This window comes from Pelobates fuscus, chromosome 5, assembly GCF_036172605.1.
Source record: "Pelobates fuscus isolate aPelFus1 chromosome 5, aPelFus1.pri, whole genome shotgun sequence".
NCBI lineage: Eukaryota > Metazoa > Chordata > Amphibia > Anura > Pelobatidae > Pelobates > Pelobates fuscus.
The window spans coordinates 132,218,736-132,236,805 of NC_086321.1; the positions used below are offsets into that span (position 1 = coordinate 132,218,736).

The 18,070-nt window shown below is 37.6% G+C and overlaps 1 protein-coding gene across 10 annotated transcripts in view; it reads right to left on the reverse strand.

The window, feature by feature from the left end:
* Positions 1 to 18,070, reverse strand: part of NCOR2 (nuclear receptor corepressor 2) — a 360,458-nt gene that overhangs the window by 164,414 nt on the left and 177,974 nt on the right. For all 10 annotated transcript variants that reach the window (XM_063454320.1, XM_063454317.1, XM_063454326.1 and 7 more), the window contains exons 5-6: positions 10,812 to 10,991; positions 8,124 to 8,237 (exon numbers count right to left, since the gene is read on the reverse strand). In XM_063454320.1, coding sequence (XP_063310390.1) covers positions 8,124 to 8,237; positions 10,812 to 10,991 — 294 coding nt within the window. The remainder of the gene's footprint in view (positions 1 to 8,123; positions 8,238 to 10,811; positions 10,992 to 18,070) is intronic.

The window sequence follows — 18,070 nt, forward strand, 5'->3', positions numbered from 1 at the left end:
AAACGAAATAGAAACTTTACTATGAGAAATGACCGCGAATACAGCAAAAGGTTGGTTTCACATTCTAGTTGCTAGTGCCAAATCTATCCTGTTGGGATTCAACTTGTTCTATATTGCTCTGAAAATACCATTCTGTCTCAGTAGGCTCTGCAGGATGCCAGTTATTAGTTGGAAGATTAATAAATATAAACCAATGCAAAGCTCAGCATGGAACACATGCAAAGCCATTTCAGTTAGTTATGCTCTTAACCCTTCTATGCTTCTCCCGACAGAGAATCTCAAAGCTTCCAGTTTACCAAGAAGCTCAAATGGGTCACTGCATTAATCTTCCAGCATAGTAGTGCGATGGAAATCAAAGGTCTTGTGATGAGGAAAATAAATAAACAATTTATGTAGTTTGCACATAGAACCAATTCTCCGGAAAGAACAGAAGAGCATTAGTGATCAGTTTATTAACGCTCTTCTATTCTTTGCGGAGATTGGCTATAGGGGTACAACACGTAGCCACACTATAGGTTTTAGAATACAACATATGTTGTTAATAATGTGGGTCTGGTAGGGTGGGTGCAGACTCCCCTGTGGCACCCTACTGCTACATTGATATGGGTTTATTAAATGTGTTTGAGTGGCCTTTACCCCTCTCATTAAATAGCCTGACCTGGATGTCCGGTGTCTGAGAAGAATAGTGGCTGCATTAATCACGTTGATAAAGAACAGACACATTTTTAACAAGGACAGACATGGCCGTAGGGGTTAGAAGTGGTTTTGAAGACTCAGGTTAGCGGCCATGAGTGGCACCCTCTTTAATTTGTAATATTAAGCCAGGTATAGGCACATTATGTTGGTTTGTGCACCATAAAAATACAAGCTTTACAAAAAATACCATAACATACTCACCACTTTAAAAATGAGCTACAAAACTCATTTTAGGTGTGGTGATAACCAGGTGTATTACAGAGGGAGGTGTACATTTGTTTTTTCAAAAAGACAATTTAAAACATATGCAAAAGTATCCATAGACTCCTAAACATGAACCCCCACCACTTTTAGGCATATACAATGTTATACATGAATTTGCTACATGCAGCATAGTGTGTGATGATATGGGATATACAGCATAACGGGAAACCTTATTCAGGTCAGGGGAGAAGGATTGGTTTATCTTAAGAGACTATTTATAAAGTACTTCCCAGATGGGATCTCAGACCTTATTAAAATATTGGTGTTGGTTAAAATTAACGCTCGACTGCACAGTAACAATCTTGCAGGATTGAAAAAGGAGAAATCCACAAACGCAGTCATAACCTAGCAAACAGCCTGAACTAAATTAGCAGAACAACTGCCCAAAAGTATGCCAATAATGTATGTGCTTCCTAAGTCTCTTCTGGTCTTGATTTATTCAATGCTGCCTTTCAAATCTATTTCTCGTGGATTACCAAAATTACAAACTAAAACCACTTATAAAACTCAAGCACCGCGGGCTTGAAATGTGGCGCAGAAACCAGCACCACATATACAAAAAAACCCAAAAAAAACCTGTCTTTAATTGTCTGGCACATTTTCTTTTGGAGAACAGATCAGCTTGAAGGAGGAACAAAACGAAGAAGGCACAGAGTATTTCTAAACAAGGTTTTGATTTACAAAACCAATTCCCCGCAGCACACGGGAAGCAAATTGAACTTATCATACACTGTTAAATCAGACAGCTGCCTAATCAAAAAAAAAAAAGTCTATATATAATATCACTAGCAACTATACTGACTGTGCTTAACCCTTGGAGCTCCAAGTAGGAGAATAATCTTTTGTCTGCTTACCAGTTACAGGAGGAGTTAAAAAAAAAGGACTATATATGTGAACTTCACAACATTTATGTTATGTAATATAATATATATATATATATATACACACACACACACACACACACACACACACACACACACATATATATATATATATATATATATATACATATATATACATATATACATATATACATATATACATATACATATATATACACATACACATACACATATACATATATATATATTTTGTATATTGTATTTTTGTAGTATTGTATCCTATTGGAACAATGCAATATTTTGTGGACAAAGACCCAGGACATACTTGAAAACTAGAGAAATCTCAATGTATCCATCCTGGTAAAATATTTTATAAATAAAATTAAAAAGGTTTAAAAAAAAAAAAAAAAAATCAGAAGGACAGAATGAGGAGGGATTACCGTGTCATACCTTCTAAAACACAACCTGGGGATTATCTACTAAACAGTGAGTTATAGTAGGCTGAAATAGCAGAAATTGATAAATAGACAAGTAAGAATTTAAGGTTTTTATAGAATACAATTAAATATTATAAATTATATAAGTTATATTATAATCCCACTATTTTGCTGACAGATTTTTTCTTCTTCTGCTGATAGTGTTTAATATTTTTTTGCCTTCCACTGTATGTATACATGAAACGCAATTCATAACATTATCCAATAGATGTGCATTTCATGCTGAAGCATTTGCTATGCTGTATTAGCAGCAGTACATAATTTCACAGGCGGTTTTCGTGTGTCTCCAGCTCAGAATTAATGGTCGATGGAGAGCCAGTGAGTGAGGCAGAACAGGCACACAAAGCAATCTCTAATGTCCTCAGATGAACTATAGCACACAACAAAAGGAATGAGATCCTGCAGCAGTGCACACTGCTTCCACCGAGAGTCCCTGCGCGCACAGAACACCATCATCTGCAACATATACAATACACAACCTGAAAAGCACGCAAATCAAATATATTGTACACGTGCCCCAAACAGGATATTAATCTCATTTATAAAGCGTAAAATTCTGCAGCGCTGTACAATTAGTCTGTTACACTATATACACCCCACATAACACGTAAATCTATTAATCACATATATGGTATACACCCTGAACAACCAAAACTTAATAACTAGTTACACACAATCACAATGCAAATATATTAAGCAGAAACAGTTTAATAGTCACTGAATCAAAGACTAAAAATCACCTATAACTTGTTAAAATTAGTTTCTTTCTTTTGATGGCCATTTTTTATTTTCGATTTGAAATGTATATTAACGATATCACAAATGACATCATAATCTAATTCAGACAAAGTAATGTAATGACACACTTTGCATATGAAGAGGAGTAGAAACAGTGTCAGGTACAAGGGCAGATGGAGGCGCCCAGTGGTGAGGTGTGGCTTTCTACCTTTAACCCCTTCAGGACATGACTGTTTTGGCCATGTTGTACGTTAAGGACCAGGGCTGGTCCTTTTTTTTTTTTCAGGACAAAAAGGGCTTTCTTTACATACCAGTATTTGTATCAGGTCATATACCGTATATACTCGAGTATAAGCCGACCCGAATATAAGCCGAGGCCCCTAATTTTACCCCCAAAAACTGGGAAAACTTATTGACTCGAGTATAAGACTAGGGTGGGAAATGCAGCAGCTGCTGGTAAATTTCAAAATAAAATTAGATCTTTAAAAAATTATATTAATTGAATATTTATTTACAGTGTGTGTGTATGAGAATGCAGTGTGTGTGTGTATGAGAATGCAGTGTGTGTGTGTATGAGAATGCAGTGTGTGTGCGTATGAGTGCAGTGTGTGTGCGTATGAGTGCAGTGTGTGTGCGTATGAGTGCAGTGTGTGCGTATGAGTGCAGTGTGTGTGCGTATGAGTGCAGTGTGTGTGCGCATGAGTGCAGTGTGTGTGCGCATGAGTGCAGTGTGTGTGCATGCATGAGTGCAGTGTGTGTGCATGCATGAGTGCAGTGTGTGTGCATGCATGAGTGCAGTGTGTGTGTGCATGCATGAGTGCAGTGTGTGTGTGCATGCATGAGTGCAGTGTGTGTGTGCATGCATGAGTGCAGTGTGTGTGTGCAGTGTGTGTGTGCATGCATGAGTGCAGTGTGTGTGTGCAGTGTGTGTGTGCAGTGTGTGTGTGCAGTGTGTGTGTGCAGTGTGTGTGTGCAGTGTGTGTGTGCAGTGTGTGTGTGCAGTGTGTGTGTGCAGTGTGTGTGTGCAGTGTGTGTGCGTGTGCAGTGTGTGTGCGTGTGCAGTGTGTGTGCGTGTGCAGTGTGTGTGCGTGTGCAGTGTGTGTGCGTGTGCAGTGTGTGTGCGTGTGCAGTGTGTGTGCGTGTGCAGTGTGTGTGTGCGTGTGCAGTGTGTGTGTGCGCGTGCAGTGTGTGTGTGCGCGAATGCAGTGTGTGTGCATGAATGCAGTGTGTGTGCATGAATGCAGTGTGTGTGCATGAATGCAGTGTGTGTGCATGAATGCAGTGTGTGTGCATGAATGCAGTGTGTGTGCATGAATGCAGTGTGTGTGCATGAATGCAGTGTGTGTGCATGAATGCAGTGTGTGTGTGTATGAGTGCAGTGTGTGTGTATGAATGCAGTGTGTGTAATGCAGAGTGTGATGCAGAGCCTTGGTGGGGGGTGGGCATTTTTATTTTTTTAATTATTATTTTAAAAAAAAATTTGTTTCATTACATTTTTTTATTATTATTTTTTTATTTTATTATTATTTTTTATTTTATTATTTTATTATTTGTATTTTTTTTTATTATTATTTATATATAAAAAAAAATTTCGTCCCCCCTCCCTGCTTGCTAGCTGGCCAGGGAGGGGGGCTCTCCTTCCCTGGTGGTCCAGTGGATGGGCACTGTGTAGGAGGGGGCTGTGGGGGCTGCAGAGAGATGTTGCTTACCTTTCCTGCAGCTCCTGTCAGCTCTCTCCTCCTCCGCCGGTCCGTTCAGCACCTCGGTCAGCTCCCAGTGTAAATCTCGCGAGAGCCGCGGCTCTCGCGAGATTTACACTGTGAGCTGACAGAAGAGCTGAACGGACCGGCGGAGGAGGAGAGAGCTGACAGGAGCTGCAGGAAAGGTAAGCAACATCTCTCTGCAGCCCCCACAGCCCCTGTCTATATTATGGCAATGCAAATTGCCATAATACAGACAATTGACTCGAGTATAAGCCGAGTTGGGGTTTTTCAGCACAAAAAATGTGCTGAAAAACTCGGCTTATACTCGAGTATATACGGTAATTTAATTTAAAAAAAATGTTTGACTTTTACTTGAAAAATCTTTTAATCCTCTACAAAAGCTAATGGGAAAAAAAACTGCTAAATAGATTCAAGATTTTGTCCAGAGTTTAAAAACACCCAGTGTTTACATGCTTTTTTTTTTGCAAGTTATAGGGCTATAAGTACAAGTAGGACATTGCGGTTTCAAAATATACATTTTTAAAATTTATCAATAGTGATATTGTAAAACTGTTATCTGTCATAAATCTCTGAAAAACACCCCAGGGTATTAATCTAAGGATATTTTGACACTTTCTATGCAGCCATTTTACCACCAATCTTTGCCAAACTTTGCATAGGTAGTTTGTTTTTGTTTGTTTTTTCACATTCATTGCAATTCAGGTATACATTCACAGATCCAGTTATGTGTTGTTACCCAAAACACACTAATATGTGTTCAGCAACATCTCCTGAGTAAAGTGATGCCACTCATGCATAGACTTGTTGGGTTGTTAGGGGGCAGGTGCGCATATCCGCTTTCCAACTTGGAATTTTGACATGTAGTCAACCTGCGCCCATGTCCTATTTGGGACATTTTTGGAGCCAGGACAATGTATTTTACCCCATCAAACCATATATTTTTGAAAAGTAGACAACCCAGGGTATTTTAAATGGTGGTGTTTTAACACTTTTCATACACTGAATTTACCACCAGCCTTTGTCAAACTTTTGGGTAGTAAATTTTTTACACACACATTGTACTTTAGGCATGAGGTAACAGATCATGTTAAGTGTTAATGCTAAACAACACCCCAATATGTGTTCAGCAACACATATTGTGCCAGGGTATTGTATATGGGGTGTTTTATCATCCTTTCCCCAACCATTGTGCTAAAGAAGTTTCAGAGAACGTGCATGGTGGTAATTTTTAAAGTCTGCTTTTTGATTTTAGCCCAATGGTTATATGTTATTGACAGAAAACACCCCAGTTTGTTTTCTGAGTACAGCTATGCCCCCTATGCATTGGTTTGCCACGATTTTACAGTAACACATTTTAAAATGTTGGCTGAATATAGTTTGCTTGCTTTGCTAGGCACATGTTGGTGCATTTTTACATTCCCCACGTTTAATTTATGGTTTTAAAGTATATATTTTTATAAAGTAGACATCCAAGGTTATAGAAGATGGAGTGTTTTGACCTCTTTCCCCCAACCATTTGGGATTGGTTTGTTTTTTTGCAGTTGGCGGTATCTTCAAAGTAAAATGTGTAGCACCAATTCTGGACTCCTCCTCTGGCACCGTTGTTAGAACTTGACCATCTCCATAAATGATTGTAGAAATCAGCTTGAGCTGAAATTGGAGAAAGGTGTTTTTTCCAGGATTATTTTTTTTAAAAAAGTAAAAATTAATTGTGGGTTGCTACTTATAGATAGCCACAGTTTTATACCAGGCTTTTGTCTTTCTTACGATAATATATGGCCAAATCAACACCGGCCAAATCAACCCCCCCCCCCCCCCCCGCCTCGGACAGTGACATGCTTTCACCGTGGTTAGCATGTTAAATGTCCTTAAATTTTATTGCAGGCACTTCAGCTTTGCGCAGCGATTTACATTCACCTTTTATTAATTTGGCCTCTATGAGAGGTCTGGGGAAATCCTTGGCATTTTTCTCATAGTATCTGCAGGCCAGTATCTGCAAACCATTAAGAGTTTGAAACAAACGGACACTGCTATAAAAATTGTCTACATAAAGGTGGTAGCCTTTATTGAACAAGGGGATCAGTAGGTCCCAACAATTTTCACACTTGTCCCCAGAGAGTCAGTACAGCCAGGAGGGTCCAGTTGACCATCTTTCCCCTCATATATGCGAAAGGCAAACTTATAGCCACTTTTGCTCTCGCACAGTTTGTACAATTTTATGCCATATCTAGAGCACTTTGAGGGGATCTATTGTTTGAATCCTAATCTCCCTTTATATTTCATTAAGGATTCATCAATGGATACATTTTGTTGAGGAATATAAACTTCAGAGAATTTGTGCTGAAGATGGTCTACCAGTGGGCGTATTTCATGAAGCCTATCATATTGGGGTGACAGAGGGTATTGTCATTAAAATGCAAATATCTCTGCAGAAACTCATATCTTGCTCTATACATGGTTTGGGAGTACACTGGACTAGAACAGGTAGGGTTGGTTCTCCAGTAAGCACAAAATGATGTCTTCTTTATAATCCCCATGAGCATTGTAGCTTGAACTTGTTAGATATACCCCAATTAAAAAATGCTTAGTTAAATGCATGCATATTTTTCCATTGTTGGTATATCTACTAAACTATTTTGTTTTGTATTTGTACAAATAAAACTTAGAAAGGAAGAACTGCGCAAATTGGCATTGTGAAACTCCAGTTGGTGGAAGTGAAGGTCTGTGTAAAGGGCGGTGAGTTACTCCATCTTGTGTTTCATTGCACGTCTTTAAATGGTTTACTGGTACGACATAATCAAGAGACAAGACAAACAACTGCCAGCCACATCAGTGATATTTAAGGAAATACGGTGGTTGCGGTTGAAAAAGCCAATATTGCTTAATGATCCATTATCCACAAATCTTGCAAATTTCTGAGGCATCCCGCGGTATGGGAATACATTGTTGCAGAGCATTGGTGTAAAAGTAAAGTTACTTAGAGGATACTTTGTGTTGCGTTCATTCCAAACGGATATTGCTGTAGGTAAAGCTGGGTCGTCTGCAAGGATGTGTTTGTTTGAAAGCCTTTAAATCTCAATATCAAAGATCAGCCAGTCACTTTCTTTGCTCTCGTCAATATTCTTTCCAGTATTCCCTCTATCCAATATTATCACATGTATCATTTCAAATGAAAATAACCATGACAGAGAAATACCATAAAGGAAACATAGAATACACATACCATACATCTAATACACTAGGTTCAGATGGAATATATCAGAGTATTCATCGAAGTTATGAAACTAGGTTTTCTGGATTGAAGCTTTGAACCATAATGTATTTATGGGTTGTCTTATAAAAGGGTCAGTGAGATTAATTACCCTGTTCTCATCATAGATGATCTGCACCAGGCTTCTATGTTTCGATTCGATTGGTGGAGGGGAGATTGGTTTCTCAGGTTCCAATGGCTTGGCAGCTTCCTCCTCTAATTGTTGCTGTAGAAATAAGAAAAAAAAAAAAGGTTTATTTTTGTCCATTTGTTTTAATTATTCCAGTAGTAAACGCCCTTTGCTCATCATAACAACTTACTGAAATGTACTTGACAAAATGTTCTAATATTGAAACCGTAATTAGCTTGAAATTATCACACATTTAAATAAGATTTCAAATATGACAAGAATATGAAGGAAACTAAACAAAACATGACCTGCTCCTTTCTCCTAGTGTGCGGATAATAAATAATTATTTTTAATGCCGGATGACTGCCTTTAAATAGATACGGAACCCAATAAAAATTAGGTCCAACAGACAGAACATGGCAATGACCTGCCCAAACCACATGTCTGGGTCAAAGAGTCACATCAGAAAATATAAATTTTACTTGCTGTAAATGTCATTTTCTATAGGTTAAGAGACACTACAAACAAGGCATGGTTACCCCCCCTTACCTATAGGCCAGGCAGTTCTACAAGCAATAAAGAAAATAGAGAGAACCCCAGATCCCTTCCCCCAAAAAGGTTGCTTTAAAACTCTCTTATTGAGAAACTTGCAGGAGTACTAATATAGCTTGTCCAAGACAACAAGTGATTGTTGCCACTAAGCTTAAGATGTATCCAGGCCAAGAACTGCAACCTGCAAATTAAAGGTACTATCTAATATTCTGTCCTAACGGATGACAGATTGATACTGGAGATCTGCCCTGTAGTAGAGTAATTGCAACAACCCATTTGTTGTACTGCTGCAATGCATATATGAAAAAGCTAAAATAAAGTGTGATAAATGTGGACACAATATTATCCTATGAATTTAATGATGCAAAGTTATATATTTTGTTTCTTCCATAGAGTGAGAAGCAGAGGTATTTTTGTACACATTTAATTCTGAACTAAACAACTTGACACAGTGAGTTTTTAACAATAAATATCTGGGAGAACAAAACAAGTTAATTGCCTGGGTCATTGCGGACTGCATGGTCCACTTAGAGGTTTCATGGCTGTGTTAGGGCCTATAAATAATATTGTGCTCTTTCTGCCTAGTTAAAGTACAAATATATTCAATTATCTCCCGCAGGCCTCCCAAGGACCTGATGTGGAGTACACAATGAGTGCTCTGTTCGCACAATACGAGAGGAAGATCTGTTTCTTATTTCACATCTCAGGCATTTTCAGTACAGACTGGTAGCGCGATAATGAGGAACCATTTTCCAAGCTGTATGTTTGGCACAAACAATCCTTCTTAAGAATTAGTGATTGAATCAGCAGAGCAGAATTCCGATCACCATTTTTCTTACCATGTGGTTATCAAGAAAACTGATTAAAAGTCTAAGCTTTTTAGATCAGCCCTTAGCCTATTCTCATCTGCCTGTGGATCAAAGCAAGTAAAGTGTGTGAGAAGGGAGGGAAAACTCTGTTTAGCTCAAGTGGATATGGAAAAAATGATACACTGGATAAATAAAATAAAAGTAAAGAATGATTGCTTCTAAATGGCATTTGTTGGAAACAAAGTAACCATGCATTATCATTTACCAAGGCTGATCTATTACTATTCAGCACTCAAACATATTTATTTATATTAATACAAAAGAGTGCTTACATTAAGCACGGAGTACTAAGTCATCTATGTATACCAATACAACAGCACAAAATGATTAGTATCTTAAAAATGTTTAAATATATTTTTTTTAATTGAGTTTAAGTAAATTGATAAATTATTAAAAAAAAAAAAAATTGCAATATCCCTGTAATGGTTAATCTCTGGACAATGGATCATTCAATGCTCACCTTAATCCACAAGATGTTCCAAGTTAACCTCTTTCCACCGAAAAAGTGGTATTCAAAGGCTTGTTTTCAGATAATATTATAGCGAGAGGAAAGGGACGAGGGAGTAAAACAATATAAAAACTCAATTCTTTAGTGAATGAATTGGTTCCCACAACACATAGTATGGTTCTCCAGATTGCATAGAGAGAAAGTGGATGACATCATCCCCAGAACAGCAGCATTCAAAAGCTGTAAGGAGCAAAGATTCCATGACCAAGACTTGACCTGCTGAAGTGGTTATAGTGCAAGGAGGCTGGCTGTACATGACAATGTCTGATCAGAGATCTTTAGGGTTGGTTGTTTTTTTTTTGTTTGTTTTTTTTTTGCCAGAGGTTAACTCCACTTCCAGCTCCCATCAATCAGCCAATCTTGAATGTTACTTTGGAGATGGCTATATCAGTTTTATCAAAGCGTTGAGCACTTCGTCATTCTCTACCTCCGGAGACCTTAACATAGCGCAGTGATCCACGCTATTGGTGCTGATGCGATACAGTAGTTATTACTTTAGAGAGCAGTTCCACTCATCCTGGAACCAGTTACTACTGTTAAATACCATGAAAACATTAAAGTATATAATTCAATAAATGGGTAAAATCTGATACAAATGCAACAAGTAATATGACTATATCCTAATACAAATTTTCTTAATAAAGCTGACTTAAGTAATGTTTTAAAAAGGTCAGAATAATGGCTGCCTTGAAAGAGAGCTATTCTATTCCATTAGAAACACAAAAAAAAAAAAAGCCTGACCTGTTTTTTCTTCAACTTGGTGATCTGCTGCTCCACCATGGTGATTTCCCTGTCCACTCTGTCCATGTTCTGTATAAGTTCTTCCTTGGAGAGTCTAGCTGGTAACAGGTCCATATCTCCATCACCTTGAGAAGGACTTGGAGGGGACACTGGCTCTAACTTCCCACTGAGACAACGATCCTGAGAAAATATAAAAACGGATTTAAACTTGGCACTTCATTCAAACATACATCAAAACAAATTCCTTGTACTACACTGTTTCAGAGGTCTTGTTCCTATAAAGTGGCTATGTCACCTCAGACTAACCTTTCTCTTATCATTTCATCTTCTCTTCCTCTTTTCAGATCCATTTATTTTTAAAACATAAGACAAAACAACAGTCTCTACTTTGTCTTGTGTTTTAAAGAGAAATAGATCAGAAATGAAAAGAAGAAACCGCTTATGAAAGAGGAAGAGAGGAGGAAATAATAGGAGAAAGGTAGGTTTGAGGTGACAGAGCCACTTTAGAGCAAATATACAATGTATTTCATCTCTGGTTATTTAGAGGGACACTAGTAAGCAAAACAAAATTTAGCTTAATGAAGCAGTTTTGATGTATATATCATGCCTCTGCAATCTCACTGCTCAATTATCTGCCATTTAGGAGTTAAATCACTTCTGTTTCTATTCATGGAGCCCTAGCAACAATCCCCTGGCTGTATCTCACACAGCATGCATGAAAACAAAATGGTTTCATTTCAGTAAGATGTTTAACTTAGTTTAGAAGTTTTATCTCCTGCTTGTATACTGAGCTTTAAAATCATACACAGGAGGCTCTTGCAAGGCTTATCAGGTTATTAACAGAAATTAAACAGAATGTGCAATAAAGGAAGTGTAAACATTAGATCTCACTTTACAGAAAATGTTTGGGAAGGCTGTGAAAGTCAAATACAGGAAAGTGATGAAGGCTGCACAAACAAACGGATTTAACTGCTAAATGGCAGAATTGAGCACTGAGAATGCGGAGGCATGGTCTATACACCAAAACTGCTTCATTAAGCTAAAGTTGTTTTGGTGACTATAGTGACCCTTTAAGATTTGTTTGATCAAACAATATTGTCTGTTGTGACAGTTCTAGAGTAGCAGAGCTTGTCCTATTATAATGCTTTTTCTTATATACAGATAGTATAGATATGATACAATTCATTGAGTGACATAAATCAGACATTTTTTCTGCAATGTGTCACAGCCATCTGACATTTAAAGAGTTCAGCCAAGTATCAATTTTCTGAGTGTTCCTTTATTTAAATTAACCAATATTTAACTTCCTTTGTAATTATGCTATTAAATAAATCAAGCCTTTGCTATCAGCCAAACAAAAGGGGAAAGAATAACTGATCATCCAACCAGACTTTCGGTAAAAAGCACTGCAAAAAATGTACAGCTATTAATGCAGTATTTGTTCCTTGCTTGGCTCATCCTACACTATTTTATGGTAGTTATGAGTTAATGACACAGTGGCTGTGACATCAATAGACCGAACCATGATACAAAGGATTGATAGAGTAGAATAGATATATATAAATGAAGTACCATTTTCCCTCACATTAAGACCATACTTGATCCTTAATTACGAGAGAGAGAGAGAGAGAGAATCATTTACCTTACCTTCGTTATAATAGAAAATGAACAGTCTCACCAAACAAATTATATTACATATATATCACACACACAATCAGAAACAAAATAGTCGGCTCTCAATGGACTTTTATGCAAACAAACAAAAAATGTCATCCATAGACCATCTTTTTCAGTCTTACCCATGGGACCTTTCAAGTAGATGGCAGGTATATTTATCCCTACAGAGAGAACAAACTCTGTACTGTGTATTTGCAGTTTGGCACCACTAGAATCCATTGGAACTACCCCACACAGTATCTACTATTAATGTTCCGTCAAGACTTCCCACTGAACGTTTTGTTGCGGTTTTAAGGAAATGTACGTACATAGTCGTTTTTTTAGATTATGTTGGAACACAATACATTTGTTAGTTGGATGCTGGACATCAAAGTGCCTCTATACCCTCATAGAGAACACTTATAAATCAGCTAAAATGTCCACTGCCACAACAGTTTTCCCATGCCTATTCCTTGAAAGGTTAATCCAGGCACCATGACCTCCATTATGATACAGTAATAGCAATAGGTATTCTTATCTACTCACACATCCCAGGTGGGGATTGTACCACCCAAGCGGTTACCAACGAGCATATATATGCTCCCCTAAATGCAAGTACATTTTATTTTTACTTATTGAGTGTATTTTACATTTCAAACAGAGAGCACCATTTGTCTTATCTTTATATATCCATTGAAAAATACAGAGGAATGCCCCTTTCCAGCTATATCTGTGAGTGGGTATCATACTGCTCTAAGCTTTTACTAAGAGCTGAATTGGAAGCTCCTTGTTTGTGAGTGTATTTTATCCCGCTTTTATACATACACCAAGATTATTTCAACCGAATTGCACTATTGGGTCCTATTTTCTTTTGTACTTCATATATGATGCGCATGGTTTGAAAATCCCACAAGACATATCGAGATTCCAATATAGATCATATCCATGGAGCATAAAGATACAAAAAAAAAAAGCAAACCAGAAAAGAGAATGTAATTGATTGCTTTATACATGTAATCATTAAAATGGAAAGCGCATGGTGTTTTGGAAAAGAAATAAAAGGTAGCTTTCCGCCTTGTTACAACAATAGCATTGCCAAATGTTTCAAACTGCAAAGAAATGTAGGCTCTCTATTTGCTATAACAGCTTTTTCATGGGATCTCCGAAGCAAAGCCAAGATTCTCTTGTTGGATGAAACCCAACCGGAAAGCCTCTGCTAAACCACTCATCATGGTGGAACCTGGCTTCTTTTCCAGATCTGGCCTCTGAACCACAATACAATAGTGATTGGAATATTATTATAACACCATGGAGAATATCAAACCAACCATTTCATTACATAGCCCGAACTCGTTCTATGGTGGTCTGTACTATACTTTACTTTAGCTCATCTTATTTAGGGAACATACATTTTTAGTTTTCTTGGAAACTTTGATGGGTATACGGGTTATTGTAAAATGTAATTTAGTACCACAATTAGCTACATTGCCGTTAGCCACTAAATGTTCATGTAGGTTTTCCATATAACTGCTTTTGCCTTGCTAGGCAGATATCTAAGCAGACTGAGATATTCAAGACAGCACTGCAGAGAACCCTGTATTGGGTGCTTCATTCAAACAGTTGACCAAACACCAAAGACATTTTCTGATCCCAAACCGATAGGATCTGATCCCGATCAGTGGAGATTGGTTGATGACGAACTGTACAAGTAGACATTGGCACTTCAGTCCTACCTTATTTCTCCACTGAGAAGTGGGTCGTGGACCCCAATAGGCAATCCAAAACTATAGTGTTCAGAATATATGTTTGTATAACACACAGAGGTTCATGTATGTATATATATATATATATATATATATATATATATATATTTTTTTTTTAATACAAGTGTAAAGTTATTCAAACATTGATTTTGTTAAAGGGAACCAGGTAACGGAGTGCTGCTCTCTCAATGCCATTCTCACCTAAACAGGATAATACAGGAGGGTACCATTTAATCTGGTTTTCTTTTCTCAATTATACGCAGGTGTTTGTACCCTCATAGAAGATTATTTCTTATTTGGCTCTTAGCATTTCAGTCCTTTAACATGATACCCTACCAAGATTTCAAACTTTATGTCATTAAGGTCTTGAAGTTAGGTCATATTGCTACATTGTTTAATTTATATATACAAAATGGGATGTTCAAGCAATGCTGTAAAGAATCTTTACTTTTACATATTTTTGTGGCATGTATTTTGCCCTTTTTGACTGTCTACTACTGCAATAATTACCTGAACAAAAACAGAAAAAAAAAAACCACCACCACCACCACACAGCATTGTCAAGTCCAAACAGAAGCATCCATAGATCTCACAGGAAAACAGGTTTGATATAATAAGATTGTACACAAGTGTGCAGAATGGATAAGAAAGAGTTTAGAAATTTAATAATTGGGGCGGGGGCAATCAACAAACTCCTATGTATTTCCAACTCAAGCTATTAAATTGCTTCCCATGTGTTGAAAATGTAAGACTACGTGGCAGGAAGCCAAAAAACTCCACTTCACCCTCCAATGAAACTCAACTCTCTGCCTCTAACAGCTACCCACTGGAGCTGGCATCCCTCAGACATTTGTCCCTGCACACCAGCTGCGCTGACAATGACACTGCTGTGCCTGTCCCCACAACAGAGAAGGTGACCTCACCAGCTTGTTCCAGCCAAATTACAATATTACAAGCAATGCATGTTTAGCCTCTAATTCACCTTCAAAATGTTTTACTGCCAGAAAAACCTGCAGTACTAGCCTGTGCCTGTATTGTAAGCATGTGTTATTCACCTTTTATATGTGCCACCTTCAAATATATCTCAGATAAAGACCCTTTATAGTCACACAGTGGGCATAGTTGCCCCAGCTGTTTTATTTGAAAAAAGTAATCCCCCCCCCCCCCCCTCCCACCACCTTTGTGGCTTATTATTTATAAAGCACCAACATATTCCACGGAGCTGTACAATGGGGTTTGGGATATAGTTCTCCTTTCCTGGAAAAGGGAATACACTTTGTGTATGAAAACAGTGAGGTGTGCTTCCTGTCCCTTGTTAAGGGCTTTTGGGTACGTTTACGTGATTTTGGGCAAACAATTAAGATTTTTTTTATTAATCTCTCTGAATACACCTGTATATACTCATGTAAAACTAAACTGTTTACGTCAAATATTGAATAAGGAAAATAGGAATTTTTCTTGGTGCACACCATATAGAGTGTGCCAAGCACACCAAGCATTTCAGTCTAAGTTGTAAAAGAGATGTCGGACGAGGGAGCATTTTGAATGCAAACGTTAACAAAACACTGTACAACATTTTGAGAAGAAAACACTAAACGGAACTATGCAGTAATGTTTTTGACCCGGGGCTTTCGAGAAGATGCAGTAAACGCCCAGGTACAAAACTCATTTGATAAGGAAACCAAAAGGATAGTCACAAATGACTGACAATGAGAATATAAATGTATTGCTAAACATCTCTCAAACTGTTCTGGTTATCTAAACAAACACAATAGACGAACACGCATTCAAATTCCACAAGAATGTTTGACACCTACTGTTCTTGTCTTAATGGGGACAGTCTTTTTTGAACCATGTAGACAACAGGATGAAAACACAAGAAGGTCAAATATCATTAATGGCATAACTACCAGACCAGACCATTGACAACCTGCGGTCCTTAGAGACATGAAATACATGCGTGTTGCCATCTAGAAGATGATTCAGTCAACGTCTGTTCAGTAAATACACTATCCATCAGTTTGTTCATCAACCCACTAGCAATTGTACAAGTACTGCACACAAGTGATTGTTATCACGAAGAGCAGAGCAGTAATACTGGTTTAGTGTCTCCATCATGACTTGCGCTCCTAAATGTACAGTGTCAGCTTAAAAATTAGTTCCATTATACTGCAACACAAATCTATATAGCTAATAACATTCCGTTTGGCATAATAATGTAACAGTTTTCAGGACAGAGAGAAAAATAGGTAACCCCTAATAATTAATAGATGGTTAGACATTAAAATCTGAATCAGGAATGAGATGTGAATTTAAATAAAATTTCAAATTTTAGGCAGATTCCAGACAACTCTTTAGTGAATAGGTCTGCTCATCTCATCCCTCATCCTATTTATTAGTGCTGAAATAAGCGGCGAAAACATTCACCTTGAGATTTCATTGGGGGATGCATAGCTTTGAGGACAGTACTGCAGTCCATTGCACAGCTTTCAATGCATGTTTGTGGGCTATGCACAGTCCACCAGCTTAAAGCAATTATTTGATATGGCCAACCTGGTTTCACGTGAAAGTTTATCTTCTGGGGTTTGTATTTAAAAAAAAAAAAAATTATATATAAAAAAAAATATATAAAAAAAAATAATTAAAAGGCAAGTATATTTATTTTATTATTTAAAAATATTTTCTCCATTATGATCTTAAAGAGGGGAAAGCCCAATGCTTGAGTGCCCCTTTAATGTAAGCATCTATATAAATTAACAGATACATTTTCCTGCAGCTATGATTTTTAATTAGGTTCATTCTTTACCCATTTGCTACATCAATGCAACAGAATGCAATAATTACAGCACATAGCTAGGCTTTATTATAGGCTTTTCATATGGGACAAAATTTAAATTTGGAAGGAAAAATACAATTATCCCACGAGTCGACAGGCAGCTGAAAACTATGCGGTGATCTGGTTATTCCATTATTGGATTTCTTTTCAGTTAAATTTACTCGCAGATAGCTTATCTACTGTACTTCTATTCCCATTATGCCTACTACTGAAGAGGAGTTGTGATACGTCTCTCCCAAGATTCTTCTAGGAAGCAAAAAAAAAAAAAAATACATACTCTGTGCAGGATTTAAGACACTAAATTACTCCGGCAACCAGAGACGTATGGAAATGTTTTTGTTACAGCTAGCGTGGGAGTTTGCAATTCATATGGCATTCTAAATTCAAACATCCTAGTCAGGTGCAGGTCTACCCAAACAAGGTTTTATTCTCTCCCAGGAATCATTCTTTTAGAAACAGCTGCAGAGAAGAAAATGATGCTGAGGTTTCTATATATGAAATTTCTCTTCTGAGATTTCTACAAACCATTTAGAACAGGGCTCGACCTTTGATTGAAATCTAGGAGCCAGCAAAAACAGTTAGAAGCCAGATTTCTAAACGTCAAAAATACAGATCTTAAAGGGACACTATAGTCACCAGTACAGCCTAATGTAGTTGTTCTGAAGTCTATATACTGTCCCTGCATGCTTTTCAATGTAAACACTGACTTTTCAGACTAAAAAGACAGTTTACATTGCTGTCTGGTAACTCTTCTAGGGACAGTCACTCCGGGTCAGTGTTGTATAGTGTGCAGCACCTACGTTAATGCTCCCTACAGGGATGCATTGATTTAATGCATCTCTTTCAGAAGAAGTTGATTGAGCAGAATGGTGTTATGCAATGTTTTTCTATGAGGAAATATTGTATTGGCTGTGATCGTCAAGATTGATGATCTCAGCCATGGAGGTGGGGCCAGCTTTTCCTGTGATTAGAGGGGGGGGGGGGGGGGGGAGGAGGTCGGTCAC